The following is a 16,586-nucleotide window of genomic DNA, read 5'->3' on the forward strand; positions in this document are numbered from 1 at the left end:
TTTAGTGAGTACCCATGAACATAGTCACCTCTGTGCTTTAGTCTGGCTTTAGTGAGTACCCATGAACACAGTCATCTCTGTGCTTTAGTCTGGCTTTAGTGAGTACCCATGAACACAGTCGCTTCTGTGCTTTAGTCTGTTTTGCACGTTCATCTTCCTTGGAGGTTCATGACCACTGGTTGGTGCTTGTAGTAGGCCCAGAAAGCCTAGTCTAGACCCCCCATCTCTGTTCAATTAGACCCCGTCCAAGAGGGCTGAACCTTGGAAGTTTTCAGTTATTGCCTCAGGCACCTCAATCAACAAGAGGTCTGGTTTCAAACAGGCTGTTGCTGGTAAATGGAAGATCACTGGCAAATAAGACATGTAGATGTGTAAACATTCACAGGTCTTATTCATATTCATAACAGTTAAGATAATTAACGAGTTAATTTTCTGGTGACCATTTTGTATAGCCCACATATCTCGTGCATATAAAGGAACATGGGTGTCATACATGTAAAGAGTCCTCTCAAGGCTGCGTCTCTGATAGTCTGAGCCTTTCTGAAACACAATCCCGCACACAGCTGTGTCCAACTGTGTGCGGTGTATGTCCCCTGATCACTGTCTTTCTCCTTCCCTCACGCTCGTGCGGACACTGCCAAGCTTCGGTGAAGACAACAGAAACAAAACTGAGTAGACTGGAAATAAATCACACACCAAGAGTCCAACCAAGGGGGTCTTCACACGTCTGGTGCGCAGGGCTTAGATCCACCCTGCTGCACATGCTCGTGATCTCGCAACACCGCCTGCTTTTGGCCACCCATTCCATTTGGCTCCCCGATGAGACCTGCACACGCCTGAGTGTGGAGCAGAGGGCAGCCTTCTTCTGCCAGCACAGCGTGCGAGCGTGCGGTTCGGCACCAGCAGGGTGAGTAACAGCTGGTCCCAGCCCGCTGTGAAGGAGTAAGAGAGTGCCAGGGCGTGAGGGGAGGAATCGCTCCCCCTCGCCGGCTTTACCACACGGGCTGTTGAGCTAAATGCGGTCGAACGTGTCGGAGGAACCTTGGCCTCCGGGCTTTCCAAACCCATCCGCTCGGAAAGTTCCGACATGCTGGGAGATCTGCAGGCAGCACTCCTTCTCCGGCACACCCCGGAGAGACGTGCTGGTGAGAGACGCTCGATTACTGTGTTTGTGTACGTGTGAGAGAGATACTGGGGGAGGGTGAAAGAAAAGGCAGTGCTCATCGTGTCTAACGGAGAGATATGACAGATGGAGTGAAATCTGCGTACCACACACACCGCAGCGCGAGGCTCGTCTGAAGATATACTTAGCCATACCGCACAGACCTGCAGCTCATTTAGATGCAGCTTTGGAAGCTAATTAAGTTCAAGCTCAAAATATATTGTTTATAGGTAACCTTCACAGTTTCAACAATTGTGTCTAATTTAAGAATATGATGCTACTTGTTGGTGTGGCTTCTTCACTACCCTGCCTGAGGACATTTGCCTAATTCAGCTCAATTCACCAGTAATTATATGTGTCGGTGAGAGTGATTGTGGATTCTAGAGGTGAGCTGTTCTCCCCCTCTCCTCCTCTCCTCCTCTCCCCCTCTCCCCCTCTCCCCCTCTCCTCCTCTCCCCCTCTCCTCCTCTCCCCCTCTCCCCCTCTCCCCCTCTCCTCCTCTCCTCCTCTCCCCCTCTCCTCCTCTCCTCCTCTCTCGCCTCATTTCACCTGGCCACAGGAGAAGCGGCCGACAGCAAATGGCTCATTTGAAAACGTGGAGTGTGTCCCTGCGTGCCCACATTTGACATTGATAGCATTTCACACTTCCTTCTGGGCCCTCCATTTTGTAAAGGTGACGAGGGTAATATTGAGTCGGGTGAAACGGAGGCACGTTGACCAGACAGGTGTAGGTTGTGAGGGAGTTGGTGTTGGTATGTTAGTTCTCACATGCTTGTCAAAATAAAACGTATAGTTTTATTAATAAATACTTTTAATAAAAAGTATGAAGAACCAGTATGCGCGTGTGCACGTGTATGTGCGTGTGCGTGTATGTGCATGTGTGTGCACCAATCCCACCTTACTCCATTAAATAGTGCCGAACACCCAGCCCTGTTGTCCCCAGGTCTCCGACGCCCTAATTAAACTGTGACCCAGCCAACCACGGTGATGATGACGCCATCGTATTAGTCTGCAGGGCATCTTTAACCCACCAGCAGAATCAGCAGCAGCGTGACCACAAAACTTCTACACCTCCACCCCCTACACCCTCCACACCTCCACCCTCTACACCCTCCACACCTCCACCCCCTACACCCTCCACACCTCCACCCCTACACCCTCTACACCTCCACCCCTACACCCTCCACACCTCCACCCCCTACACCCTCCACACCTCCACCCCCTACACCCTCCACACCTCCACCCCCTACACCCTCCACACCTCCACCCCCTACACCCTCTACACCTCCACCCCCTACACCCTCCACACCTCCACCCCCTACACACCTCCACCCCCTACACCCTCTACACCTCCACCCCCTACACCCTTCACACCTCCACCCCCTACACCCTCTACACCTCCACCCCTACACCCTCCACACCTCCACCCCTTACACCCTCCACACCTCCACCCCCTACACCCTCCACACCTCCACCCCCTACACCCTCCACACCTCCACCCCCTACACCCTCCACAACTCCACCCCCTACACCCTCCACACCTCCACCCCCTACACCCTCTACACCTCCACCCCCTACACCCTCCACACCTCCACCCCCTACACACCTCCACCCCCTACACCCTCTACACCTCCACCCCCTACACCCTTCACACCTCCACCCCCTACACCCTCTACACCTCCACCCCTACACCCTCCACACCTCCACCCCTTACACCCTCCACACCTCCACCCCCTACACCCTCCACACCTCCACCCCCTACACCCTCCACACCTCCACCCCCTACACCCTCCACAACTCCACCCCCTACACCCTCCACAACTCCACCCCCTACACCCTCCACACCTCCACCCCCTACACCCTCCACACCTCCACCCCCTACACCCTCCACAACTCCACCCCCTACACCCTCCACACCTCCACCCCCTACACCCTCCACACCTCCACCCCCTACACCCTCCACAACTCCACCCCCTACACCCTCCACACCTCCACCCCCTACACCCTCCACACCTCCACCCCCTACACCCTCCACAACTCCACCCCCTACACCCTCCACAACTCCACCCCCTACACCCTCCACACCTCCACCCCCTACACCCTCCACACCTCCACCCCCTACACCCTCCACAACTCCACCCCCTACACCCTCCACACCTCCACCCCCTACACCCTCTACACCTCCACCCCCTCCACACCTCCACCCCCTACACCCTCTACACCTCCACCCCCTACACCCTCCACAACTCCACCCCCTACACCCTCCACACCTCCACCCCCTACACCCTCTACACCTCCACCCCTACACCCTCCACAACTCCACCCCCTACACCTCCACCCCCTACACCCTCCACAACTCCACCCCCTACACCTCCACCCCTACACCCTCTACACCTCCACCCCCTACACCCTCCACAACTCCACCCTCTACACCTCCACCCCTACACCCTCCACACCTCCACCCCCTACACCCTCCACCCCCTACACCCTCCACACCTCCACCCCCTACACCCTCCACACCTCCACCCCCTACACCCTCTACACCTCCACCCCCTACACCGTCTACACCTCCACCCCTACACCCTCCATCCATCCCCTACACCCTCTACACCTCCACCCCCTACACCGTCTACACCTCCACCCCTACACCCTCCACAACTCCACCCCCTACACTCTCCACACCTCCACCCCCTACACCCTCTACACCTCCACCCCCTACACCCTCTACACCTCCACCCCCTACACCCTCCACCCCCTACACCCTCCACACCTCCACCCCCTACACCCTCCACACCTCCACCCCCTACACCCTCCACCCCCTACACCCTCCACACCCCCACCCCCTACACCCTCCACACCTCCACCCCCTACCCCCTATACACCTCCACCCCCTACACCCTCCACAACTCCACCCCCTACACCCTCTACACCTCCACCCCCTACACCCTCCACAACTCCACCCCCTACACCCTCTACACCCCCTACACCCTCTCCACCCCCTACACCCTCTACACCTCCACCCCCTCCACCCCCCACAAACTCTACAACCACCTCCCCTCCACAAAGCCTACCCCCCTCCCCACAAACTCCACAACCCTAGCCCCCCTACAAACTCCACCCCTTCAACCGCTCCCCCCACAATACCACCTCCCCCACACCCCCACATCCTCCACCCCCACACCCACCGTTCCTGTTCAGTCAGTCAGCCTGGCCAGCACCTCTGGCTCCTCTGTTAACTCTTAAATTCTGGATATTTATAAAAGGGTTTTTGAAATGTGACCACTCACCTTTCCACCCATGTATATGTGTGTGTGTCTGTGTGTGTCTGTGTGTGTGTGTGTGTGTCTGTGTGTGTGTCTGTGTGTGTGTGTGTGTGTGTGTGTGTGTTGGAATACAGGTGACAACAGATCTGAGGAAGAAGTGCACAGACTCACACACTGGCACGTCCGCCTCTGCACCTCTGGCTGCCGGTATCATTGCTCTCGCCCTGGAAGCCAAGTGAGTGATGAGGCCTGCCTACACACACACACACACACACACACACACACACACCTACACACACACACACACACACACACACACACACACATACCTACACACACACACACACATACCTACACACACACACACACACACACCCACACACACACACCACATACCTACATACACATACACACACACACACCCACATACCTACACACACACACACACACACACACACACACACACACACACCCACATACCTACACAAACACACACACACACACACCCACATACCTACACAAACACACACACACACATACCCACACATACACCCACACACACATACACACACACACACACACAGAGCTCACCAACATATAGTGGAATGCACACACACACACACACACACTGTCTTTCCTCATACTGCACACCTCTCTTTGATAAAGTCAACACACCGCTGATGTGGGCTTAATGTGTGTCCTCCACAAAATGAGAGCCAGAGTGGTTCTGCTCCCCTGGTCCAGCTGAGCCCAGCAGCACGTTGCCCTCGGCGCCAGCGGGCCGCTCCATTCAGAACCTTACGAACCAGCCAGGGCGGTCCTGCCCGTCCACGCTCAGGCGTGGGAATACGCCCGTGAAATACATTATGCATCGACGGGTGTTATTTTTTTCTTACATTTTTGCAGTTGATGGAGATGTGTGTGTCTGTGTGTGTGTGTGTGTGTGTGGTTGTGTGTGGGGGGGGGTGGGGGTGGGTGGGTGTGTGTGTGTGTGTGTGTGAGGGGGTGGGTGTGTGTGTGCGTGTGTGTGTGTGTGGGTGTGTGTGTGTGTGCGGAAGAACATTATCATTTTATGGAGCACGGATCATTGGCAGGCGAGCGCTGCTCAGACCGTGTGAAATGTGGACGTTGAGATGGGGGGGTCTTTCCATTCCGCACTTCTGCCGTTCCGGGTGATAAAGGGCACACACACACACACACACACACACACGCATGCATGCACGCACGCACGCACACACACACACACACCCACACACACACACACACACACACACACGCGCGCACGCACGCACGCACACACGCACACACCCACACGCACGCACGCACACACACACACACATGCACGCACGCACGCCAGTTTGATGATGTTCGCCCGAGGTGGGAATATAGTCAAAGCATACAATCAATGTACATCTATTTTCCTTTTTCTCTCCTTATTAAATCATGTTAAGGTCGTTATGATGTTGCGGTTTAGCTGAAGGTGACTTTAAAGCATGATTATTCCTGGGTGTGTGTGAAGGGGCACTATTCTCCCCTTGGAGTCTCCTGTGTGCATTATTGCTTGACTCACTAATCTGTAGGTCACTAAGTCCTAATTCTAAATTGTGTGTGTGACATTATGAATTCGCACCCTTGGTAATTTAGAAAGGGGCAAATACAAAGGTAGAAAGACAGTGAACGTGACCTTCATAAATTGTCCTCATAGATTTATGAAAGCAGCATGAATGAAGGAGAATTATTCAAAAAAAGATGCAGCTCATACTCTTTATCGTTTTAGATTATCCACCCTTCTCCAAGGCTGTTGGCCAGTCTCATTCCACACATACACTATAATGCCTACTTACATCCGTTATGATATACATAATGCACACAGAACACACACATTCTAATGGTTATATACACTGAATGACTACTTAATTAGGAACACCCACCTAATAGCAGGTTTGACCTCCTTTAGCCATAGAACGCACCAGGTGTGGAAATTGTTCTGCAGGATTCTTGGTTCATGTGGAAATGACTTTCATAGTTACTGCAAACCAGGTGGAGATCTGGGGACTGATCTGGGGACAGTGAACCAGGTGGAGATCTGGGGACTGATCTGGGGACTGTGAACCAGGTGGAGATCTGGGGACTGATCTGGGGACAGTGAACCAGGTGGAGATCTGGGGACTGATCTGGGGACAGTGAACCAGGTGGAGATCTGGGGACTGATCTGGGGACAATGAACCAGGTGGAGATCTGGGGACTGATCTGGGGACTGTGAACGCAGAAAACAAAGAAAACTCATTGTCATGTCCTTGGATCCAGTGCATGGTTATACAATCCTTGTGGCATTATCCTGCAAAAAATGTGCTTCTGAAAACACCTGGCATGCACTCCACTGTCCAAACCTCCACCCACAGGTATCAGAAGACCCAGGGTGTACCAAGAAAACACTCACCCCACACCATTACTCCACCTCCAGCCGCCTGAGCTGTTGACACCTGACAGAAAGGGCTCATCGATTCATGCTGCTTGCAACAAATTCTGACTCTCCCATCAAAATGGTGCAACAGAAATCTGGACTCGTCTGACCAGGGATGTTTTTCACTGCTCTGGGATTTAATTTCTGCACTCTGGAGTCTTGCTTTTCTGTTTCCCTTAGACAACAACAGCTCTCGCGCAATGGATGTCTGCTGTTATAGTCCATCTGGCTTAAGAACGAAGAACTTTGCTTTCAGACATGTTAATTTTACCACCAATGTTGTATTTGGCTGCAATTGACCTGTTCAATAGAACGATCCTTGACATCCTCTTCTGACCCTTTCGTTGATGAGTTGTTTACATCTACAGGAGCCCCTTTCGCTGGATGTTTTCTCTCAGTTTGTTCTAGGTGTGCACTCAGCATCGCTGCACCAGACAACGCCACAAGGTTGGCAGGGTTTGAAATACCGGCCCCAGCTGGTCTAGCAGTGATTAGAATGAGAACATCTTCAAATGAGGCATGCTCATGTGGATTCACACATGACACAGAAAACTTGCTCACCTCATTTTATGCTGCACTCGAGGGTCACGTGTCTGATTTCTATCTAGGGATGCTCTAATCACGAATGCGTAGGAGTCAACCATTCGGTGTGTACACACAGGCATAACGAACTAGGCAGCGTGTAAACAACTGATTTATACTCTCAACACCCACAACCTTCCTTGTCCTACAAACACATGTGCACACACACATAATTGTACACATTTGTACTATCCACCCCTCAGTGTAATTTATTTTCTATTATATTAATAATTTATATAATAATTTCCCATATTTGTCATTATTGTTAATTATTGTTATTCTGTATGTTCCTGTTAGCATTGACTATATTTTCATTTCTACCTAATAAAAGTAAAGCTGTCGTCCAAAGAGGTGAGAAGGAAATGTGATAAACCAAAAAACAGTAGTTAATCTCATGCACAGTCTTCATGATGGAATATTCCAGTAAACACCCTTCAGGGAGTCGTCCGGTGTGGCAGTGTCTTCCAGGGCGGCCCAGCTGATCCCGAGCTGCCCTGCTGGCCACGCTCACACCCCTGGGGTCATGCAGTCCACCACGCTCACACCCCTGGGGTCATCCAGTCCGCCACGCTCACACCCCTGGGGTCATCTAGTCCACCACGCTCACACCCCTGGGGTCATCCAGTCCACCACGCTCACACCCCTGGGGTCATCTAGTCCACCACGCTCACACCCCTGGGGTCATCTAGTCCACCACGCTCACACCCCTGGGGTCATCCAGTCCACCACGCTCACACCCCTGGGGTCATCCAGTCCACCACGCTCACACCCCTGGGGTCATGCAGTCCACCACGCTCACACCCCTGGGGTCATCCAGTCCGCCACGCTCACACCCCTGGGGTCATCTAGTCCACCACGCTCACACCCCTGGGGTCATCCAGTCCACCACGCTCACACCCCTGGGGTCATCTAGTCCACCACGCTCACACCCCTGGGGTCATCTAGTCCACCACGCTCACACCCCTGGGGTCATCCAGTCCGCCACGCTCACACCCCTGGGGTCATCCAGTCCACCACACTCACACCCCTGGGGTCATCTAGTCCGCCACGCTCACACCCCTGGGGTCATCCAGTCCACCACGCTCACACCCCTGGGGTCATCTAGTCCGCCACATGGCTCAGGAGCTGATCGGATTAATGAAGGCGTGTGCCAAGCTGACCTCACAGGAAACACTTTCATAGAAGCAGGCCTAACAGTGCTGCCTGGGGACACTGTCCCAAATCTACACTTCTAGATTTGTACATCTCTGCAGTATTAGACGCTCTATGTATGTTTCTCTCTCACTCTTTGATTATTTGTAATGTCTGCAGTATGAATCTGACCTGGAGGGACATGCAGCACCTGGTGGTCAGAACTGCAAATCCCGCCCACCTCATTACCAACGACTGGAGGACCAACGGCGTGGGCCGCTTAGGTAATGGGCAGAGAACGCCGTCCAATTGGGAAACGCAAACTTCGTATTGGCTCGGTTCACCCAGCTGACTTCAGCTTCACCGTCTCTCTCGTCCCCACTCTCTGGCAGTGAGCCATTCCTATGGTTACGGTCTCCTGGACGCCAGCGCGATGGTGGCGTTGGCACAGAACTGGAGCAGCGTGGGTCCACAGCGCAAATGCATCATAGACATGCTGACAGAGCCCAGGTGAGAAAGGTCATGCAGGTATGTAGCACACGTCCAGGTAAGAAAGGTCACGCAGGCGTGTAATGCAGGTCCAGGTGAGAAAGGTCACTGCTGGGTTCCAGGAAGCCCGTAGAGTATTTTGTCCTTGTGACACAAGCAACCTTAAACTAACCCAGAGGTGGGTTATATATCATCTAGGGTTATTTGGCTCAAGGCTAAATTCAATTTCCAGAGAACTGCATTGCCCTCACTATAAGCACCTCCGATGTGGGTTATATCGTTGCCAACACGACGGTAGCCACAGGCTCATTAAAGCTAACGTTGATAACATTTTTGTTTGATTTTTTACTGAACCAGCACAAGCTGATGGAACAGCTGAATCCTTTAAAGTGACATCTGGCTGTGGACCGGCTTGAAATCAGGAGTTCAAAAGCAGTCTTCTAGTTCAAAAGATCGATAGCACGATTTCAGACAGATTTCACATGGCTGTTCATTTCAGTTTTAGACTTTTGATTTACGGTGAATAAAAAGTTAACACACTATTTCCTGACTGCTGCTCTGACGTTTGGTCAAACCCACAGTGCGATCACACAACTCCTTTGAACCCAGGACTACACACTCCATCCCTCACTGTGCTTGGTCTGATCTCCAGTTCTCGTTTATAAATCCTGCTTTTATAATTGACACTTGGTACAGCGTTCTGTGCTTTTACAGTTGAAACAGTACAGACCTCTGAAACAATATGTCGAGACTGGGACACAGCATGAAAAGAATTTATTTTGAATTTCTTCTGTTGAAGAAACTGGTTAATTAAAAATCTGTCACTTCCATGTCACGTGAAATGTGTTTTACATGACCTGTTTCTGCGTTGCAGGGACGTGGGGAGTCACCTGGTGTTCAGCAGGGGCGTGGATGCTTGTTCAGGGCAGCCTGAGTTTGTGAGCTCTCTGGAGCATGTGCAGGCCAGACTCTCCCTGTCCTATAGCCACCGGGGAAACATGGCCATTCACCTGATCAGCCCGCTGGGAACACGCTCCACACTGCTGGCACCCAGGTAACTGCACAAACACACACACACACACACACACACACACACTTTATATTTACATACAAAATAGTTCAGGTCATTTACCTGAGGCTTCTGATGTGTGTCTGGCCCAGACCCCAGGACAGCTCTGCTGAGGGCTTCAATGACTGGGCCTTCATGACCACACATGCGTGGGACGAGAACCCCATAGGACAGTGGACCCTGGAGATAGAGAACGTGGTTGGGCTTAATGACTACGGTAACAACTGTGCTGAATCACACCCGGCACCTCCTTCCACTTTCAGACGAAAATATCTGTGCTGATGGCTAGAAAGAAGGAATTCAAGATATGAGTCGTGATCAGGATCTGACTTAGGCTTCTCAAATAGCAACGTTTATATGAACTAACACCATATCTTCTCCCTTCTATCTGAGTCTCTCACAGTCGTATGTGCTTGCAGACATTCTCATTCTCTCTCTCTCTCTCTCTCTCACCCTCTCTCTCTCTCTCTCACCCTCAGGTGTTCTTTCAAAGTTCACACTCATACTGTATGGAACAGGCTCCAGTGTCTTGGACCCATCTGACTTCAGCAGACCCTCTAACAACAGCTGCAAGACCTTTGATGCTCAGCAGATCTGTATCGGTGAGGCTCACGCGTGCTCGTCCACACATACACACACATACACATACACACACACACACACACACACACACACACACGCACTGACTACCCCTCGGCTGCTTCCTGACACGGCTCTCTTTAATCAGCCCAGCATGACGCTCTGTAATTATGAATACGCAGTCGTCTTTATGAATGTTAACGCCGAAGACACACAGAGACGGACCAGAAGAATTGCTGATTGTGTGAATTGTGCAGAGAGGGAGAGAACTTTAGAAGCTTCCTTCCAGCTCTCGTTATGATGAGGAAGTATTCCTTAGTGGCCTCGCCCTGGGCCAAATAATTGCTGCTCTATTGATGTATGTCCAACGCCTCCTTTTTCGCTCGTTATGCTTGGAGGCGTCTGACTTTGATGCAGCGAGTATGCAGCTATCACGCGTGAACTGATATTGCTCCTGTCACAAATACAGCTGCATAAGACCAACAGATGTGGAAAGGGTAGAACATATCTTAGTTAGGTCTTCATCGGGAGGGGGGGGGGGGGGGGGGGGTTTAGAAAGGCCTGAAATGGTAATGAGTGAAATTGTTAAGCACCCTTCCAAGGTCTTCATTGCTCTATTTTCACTGAAGTGCTCTAAGTAAGTGCACTTTATTAAAATAACAGGGATTGTTATGCAGCTTTCTACAGTAACAGGGTATTACAAGGCTGCCAGCACATTAGTCAAATTTTTTCTTAACTTTAATGCAGCACTTGTGATCATATTATTTTATAGTCTCAGTTTACTTTCAATGTAAAAATTAAAGGTTGAAAGAGAGGAACACTGTAGTAGCTGCTTGAGTTGGCTGTGGCGTGTGTAGAAAGGAAATCTCACCGTCTGGTTTGTCTTCCTTCCCAGAATGCAGTGCTGGTTCCTCGCTTTACCTCCAGGGCTGTGTGAAGGTGTGTCCTCCAGGCTTCATATCCGGCCTGCAGCTACTCAATCTGTCCCTGGAGAACTGGGTGGAGCAGTCCTCCGTGCAGGCCTGTCTACCCTGTCACCCAGCCTGCCTGACGTGTTCGGGCCCGGGTGAAGCCCAGTGCCTGTCCTGCCCCCCCCACCGTCACCTGGTGGCCACCTCCTGCCTGCACCAGAAACAGGTGCATCGCAAGTCTCCAGCTGGCCTCGTGCTCCCAGGTGAGCGAAGGGCTGAGGTGGATTCGGACACGCTTGGGTCCTCACCCCAACTAGAGCTGCCCTCGCATCTGCCTGTGCTGGTGGCAGTGCTCAGCTGTGCCTTCATCCTGGCCATGTTCGCAGCCATTTTTGTGCTGCTGCAGCTGCACTCGGGCGTGGCCAGCGCCCCCTTCTGCAGGAGGACCAAAGTGCAAGCGACGGAGTCCTGCAGCAGAGGCATCCGTGTGGGATTCGGCTTCGGACTGGGCCGTGAGTGGTCGGGCAGCAGGGTGTCCTACCGTGTTATCCCCACTGTGTGGGGGGACGAGAATACTGCCGGCATGATGAATTCCGAGTCGGACAGTGAAGAACTGGACTGTCACAGTGAGAGGACAGCTTTTATACGAACACAGAACACACTCTAGCGTCCCAGCCTTAGGGTTAGAGTTAGCGTCCCCCTCTCTCCACCTACACATCTCACGCCATCTCGTCACATGTCTACAACATCCTGTCCCGGGGCAAACGCGTTGAGCCAGCCAGCTCTCTCTCTCTCTCCGTCTCTCTCTCTCTCTCTCCCTCTGTCTCTGCCTCCATTTTCACCCAGGCTCAGCTCGTGCTCCCATACGTTGTGGAGAAACTAGAGACGCAGGTTCTGTGTCTGTGTGTTCTGTGGTATTCGTGTGAAGTTGTTCATTGAGGACGCAGCTGTTTGACTCGGAGTTTCTTATGGCTGCCAGATGGAAAGCTGACCATGGCGTGAAAAAGGTTCATTTTATTTTCACCTTGTTCTTTAAGTGGTCTGAGATATGAGATCAGGGTGCGTATGTATGAATGCTAATGTTTCCTTTAGCGCTGAAAAGGGCTGAATTTACTCCAATCAGACTTTTATTATCCGTATAGTGGATTAGATTTATGCAAAACACTTTGATGAGTAAGGTGACCATTGCATAAGGTCCATAAAGTTGCTTAATAAGTTTTATCATTCACTGATGCATTACATACTTAACCTACCAAAAGCTGTGTGTGTGTGTGTGTGTGTGTGTGTGTGTTAGCAAGCTTGCTGTATTACTGCATTTGTGGTGATTAGAGCCAGAGGAGTTACTCAATAAGAGACATTACATTATTTCAAAAGCTTGTCATGATCTTCAAAACCGTAAAGGCACTGGAGAATACTGTGAATGAAGTAATGGATTCAAAACCAGTTCGCAGGCCATTCAGCTGAGTAAAAGAACCTCCAAATATTTTTATAATAATGTTCCTTCAATAATCTTGTTTTTGTGAATTCTCTGATGAAAGCATTCAGCATATTGTTAGACATTTAGAGTTTCAATATCCATGTACTTGATTTCAAAACAAAATTAACTTGGATAAAATACTGAAGTGTGGATCATTTAGTTGGTACCTACCATGAGAGTGAGATTCAGATGCGCATATATCTCCACCCTATTTGCACAAATATGAACTAAAAATAGATGCAAACCCAATGATCAAAAGCTGGACAATCTACAATGAATATAAAAAGTGTACACACCCCTACAGGCAACACCTTTCAGAACTTTTTCCACCTTTAATATGATCTATAATATGAACAATTCAACTGAAAAACAAACTGAAATCTTTTAAGGGGAAAATAAATGTACAATAATTCAATTGCATAAATATGCACATGCTTAAACTAATACTTTGCTGAAGCACCTTTAGATTTATTTTTTTTTACTTGACTTGGCAACCTTCCCACTCTATCCTACAGAAGAACCCAAATCCATCAGATTACAAGGGCATGATGTCCCTGTACAGGTAATCCCACAAGGGCATGTTGTCCCTGTACAGGTAATCCCACAAGGGCATGATGTCCCTGTACAGGTAATCCCACAAGGGCATGATGTCCCTGTACAGGTAATCCCACAAGGGCATGATGTCCCTGTACAGGTAATCCCACAAGGGCATGATGTCCCTGTACAGGTAATCCCACAGACTGTGTACAGGATTCCAGTCTGGGCTCTAACTGGGCCATTCCAAATCTTTGATCACCCTGGTGAAGTAATTATTTTGTTGATGTGGATATATGAAAGCTAACCCTAACCCTAGCTTTGGGTCGTTGTGCCGAAGGTGAAATACTTCATCTTCAGCTTTTTAGCAACAGCTTGAAGGTTTAAACCTACTGACATTTGGAACTGTTAATAATTCCTTGAGTCAAGCCTCAGTTCTAGCTCAAGGAGACAAATGGCCCACAAGACATGAAGCTTCCAGCAGCGTGCTTCACTGAGTCTGTGGCGTTCTTTTAGTGATGCGTTCTGGTGTTTTCTGCCTTTTAGAATTATGGCCCAGAAGTTTCTAGGATGCTTTTGTCAGACGTGACGTCGGTTTTAACCCTTGGATGTTTAACTTTGTAAGAAGAGGCTTCCATCTCGCCATCCTACACCACATGTAGTCCATGACCAGCACATGGACTCCAACTCCTTTTTTTTGTGTTTTTATCAGTTCTGAAGGCATGTCCAGTTCTTAGCAGTCACTGTGGCATATTTTATACACTTGATGACAATCTTCCCTGGAATATCTAATGCCTAATAAAATTTTTCTACCATTCTCCTGACTGATACTTTTCAACAGTAAGATCTCGTTGATGCTTTCTAAACTCTTCAGACCAAGATGCAACTAAGTCAGTGTCAGGAAAGTCCTACTAGAACAGTTGATGGAAGATGTATACTGACTATTTAACATGAGTATGACTTATTGGTTAATTCTGAACACGCGCCCAATTATAACTATAAAAGAGTTCACTCTTATGCAGTCACATTATTTTAGTTTTTTTCCCCCTCACTAAAGAATTATTGCACACACAATGTGGAAATAAATCTGAAATTATTTATCTGATTTTTTTTACATCCATAAAGCTTAGCATTTCAACAGGGGTGTGTAGACATTTTAATTGACTGAAGTATTACGTTTGAGACCAGTGAAGTGCCAATACAGCTGAGAAGTCCTCATGATTTTTCAGATGATTTAAGTGCTTTTTTAAGCGGTCTCAGTGTGTTCAGTTCCAGAGAAATAAGCTTCAGCTTCTTCTAATTTAAGTGCACCACGCTTAATTAAATCACTGCCCACACAATACAGCTCACCCCTCAGCAAAAAAGACTGAGCTTTTTTAATGCAAGATATCTTTACAGCTTTAAATGTAACTAAATTACCATGTTCATTCAGCACAACTAAACCCTAAGCAACTACTTTTCTGTCCTTTACAGAAAAAGGTTTCAGGCTCCAAGAACATCTTATCTTTCCTCTATTCTCTTGTCCTGGACAAAGTAAATTTTTCCCTGCCCAAAAGGAAGTGTTATTGATTTTGAGGTTTGAGGTACTAAAGTCTATCAGAAAGAGTGTAGGAAAGGCCTCAAGAGTGTTAAGCGTTTGTTTCATGGAAGTTGAATGTATGCTCTGTGATGGGGTCGCACTCAGTGTTTCAGTTTGAATCTTTTTTCTGGGGTACGTGCGTTAAGTTCTACCCCCATGTTCATGTTGGAAACAACTCTTCTGGTTACAATACAGGTGGAATGTGATTCTTCACTGAGCTCCACTTCAATGATGTCGTTAAACATTTGTCATTTTTATTTAACCAACTATGGCCACTAAATTCATTGCAAGCATATAGTGTTTGTGTTGTTCTTAAAATCATTTACACAATGCATGAACAGCTGTGCAGTGATTACACGAACGGTCTCCTTCTACCTCCATTAGACCTGCACCCGCTGGCCATTATATTAGCTACACCTGTTTCAGAGAACGCATTGAACACAACACAGTACACAATTACACACTAGCCCATGTGTTGACCCAAACTGTCAGTCAAATTCCCTCTATCCATCATCAACACCTCCCCAGCCGGAGAACTGTTACTGGCCAGATATTATTTCAGCAGCCATCGTCAACACAGCAGGGACACGGACAGGAGAAAGCCGTTCCTCTGCTCCGTCAGCCTGCGGTTCAGGTCGTCCCCTCTAGGGGGCAGCATCCCTGTACTAATGGAGAGTTGGAAGATGGCAAACACCATCTGTACATAGCAACAGAGGGGCCGTAGTCTTTAACTGGACACGAGTGTATGAGAATGCCTTGCTTCCTCTCTACAGAGCCCAGACCGCGCTGTCAAGCTAGTGTGCTTGGGGCCATAAAGAGAATTGGGACTGCGCTTTGGATTATGAGAGTATGAGGGTGATCCAGGGATACACTTCTGTAAGACAGGGTCAAAGAAACCCCAAAGGTTGCCTGTTTGAATTATACCAGGCTGCAAGTGACTCTAAAATTCATGTGGCATGCATAACTTTAAATCAACAACTTCATACGTTTCCTTTTTCTATATAGGAGACAAGCATTGGGATCACATTAATAGTTCAAATTCATGAGTGTTATATCTCCCTACAGCACAGGCCAATCTAGATTATGTAAATTATATGTTTAAAATGCTCCCCATAATTAGTTCAGCTGGGAGAGAGGTTACTCTTCATGCCTGCAGCAACTACATGCCTGGCATTATAACTCTAAATAGGACAAACACCCATGTGGTACAAGACAGGAGATGTACAGTCATGTTCACTATTCATTAATGGGCAGGTGAAGCTCCTATTAAATGTGTCACTAGGGCACACACTGCTTCTTACAAGTGCAGCTGAACCCCTTTACTGAAGGGCCACTGAAGTTGTTGT

General features: G+C 49.4%; 1 protein-coding gene across 5 annotated transcripts in view; it reads left to right on the top strand.

The window, feature by feature from the left end:
* Positions 1-15,535, top strand: part of furinb (furin (paired basic amino acid cleaving enzyme) b) — a 77,419-nt gene extending 61,884 nt beyond the window's left edge. For all 5 annotated transcript variants that reach the window (XM_076991745.1, XM_076991746.1, XM_076991743.1 and 2 more), the window contains 7 exons: positions 4,560-4,660; positions 8,783-8,886; positions 8,995-9,112; positions 9,966-10,145; positions 10,253-10,377; positions 10,640-10,762; positions 11,635-15,535. In XM_076991745.1, the coding sequence (XP_076847860.1) occupies positions 4,560-4,660; positions 8,783-8,886; positions 8,995-9,112; positions 9,966-10,145; positions 10,253-10,377; positions 10,640-10,762; positions 11,635-12,317 (1,434 nt within the window). In that variant the 3' untranslated portion in view covers positions 12,318-15,535. The remainder of the gene's footprint in view (positions 1-4,559; positions 4,661-8,782; positions 8,887-8,994; positions 9,113-9,965; positions 10,146-10,252; positions 10,378-10,639; positions 10,763-11,634) is intronic.
* The last annotated feature ends 1,051 nt before the right edge of the window (positions 15,536-16,586 follow it).

The sequence above is a fragment of the Brachyhypopomus gauderio genome, unplaced genomic scaffold, assembly GCF_052324685.1.
Source record: "Brachyhypopomus gauderio isolate BG-103 unplaced genomic scaffold, BGAUD_0.2 sc85, whole genome shotgun sequence".
NCBI classification, from domain to species: domain Eukaryota; kingdom Metazoa; phylum Chordata; class Actinopteri; order Gymnotiformes; family Hypopomidae; genus Brachyhypopomus; species Brachyhypopomus gauderio.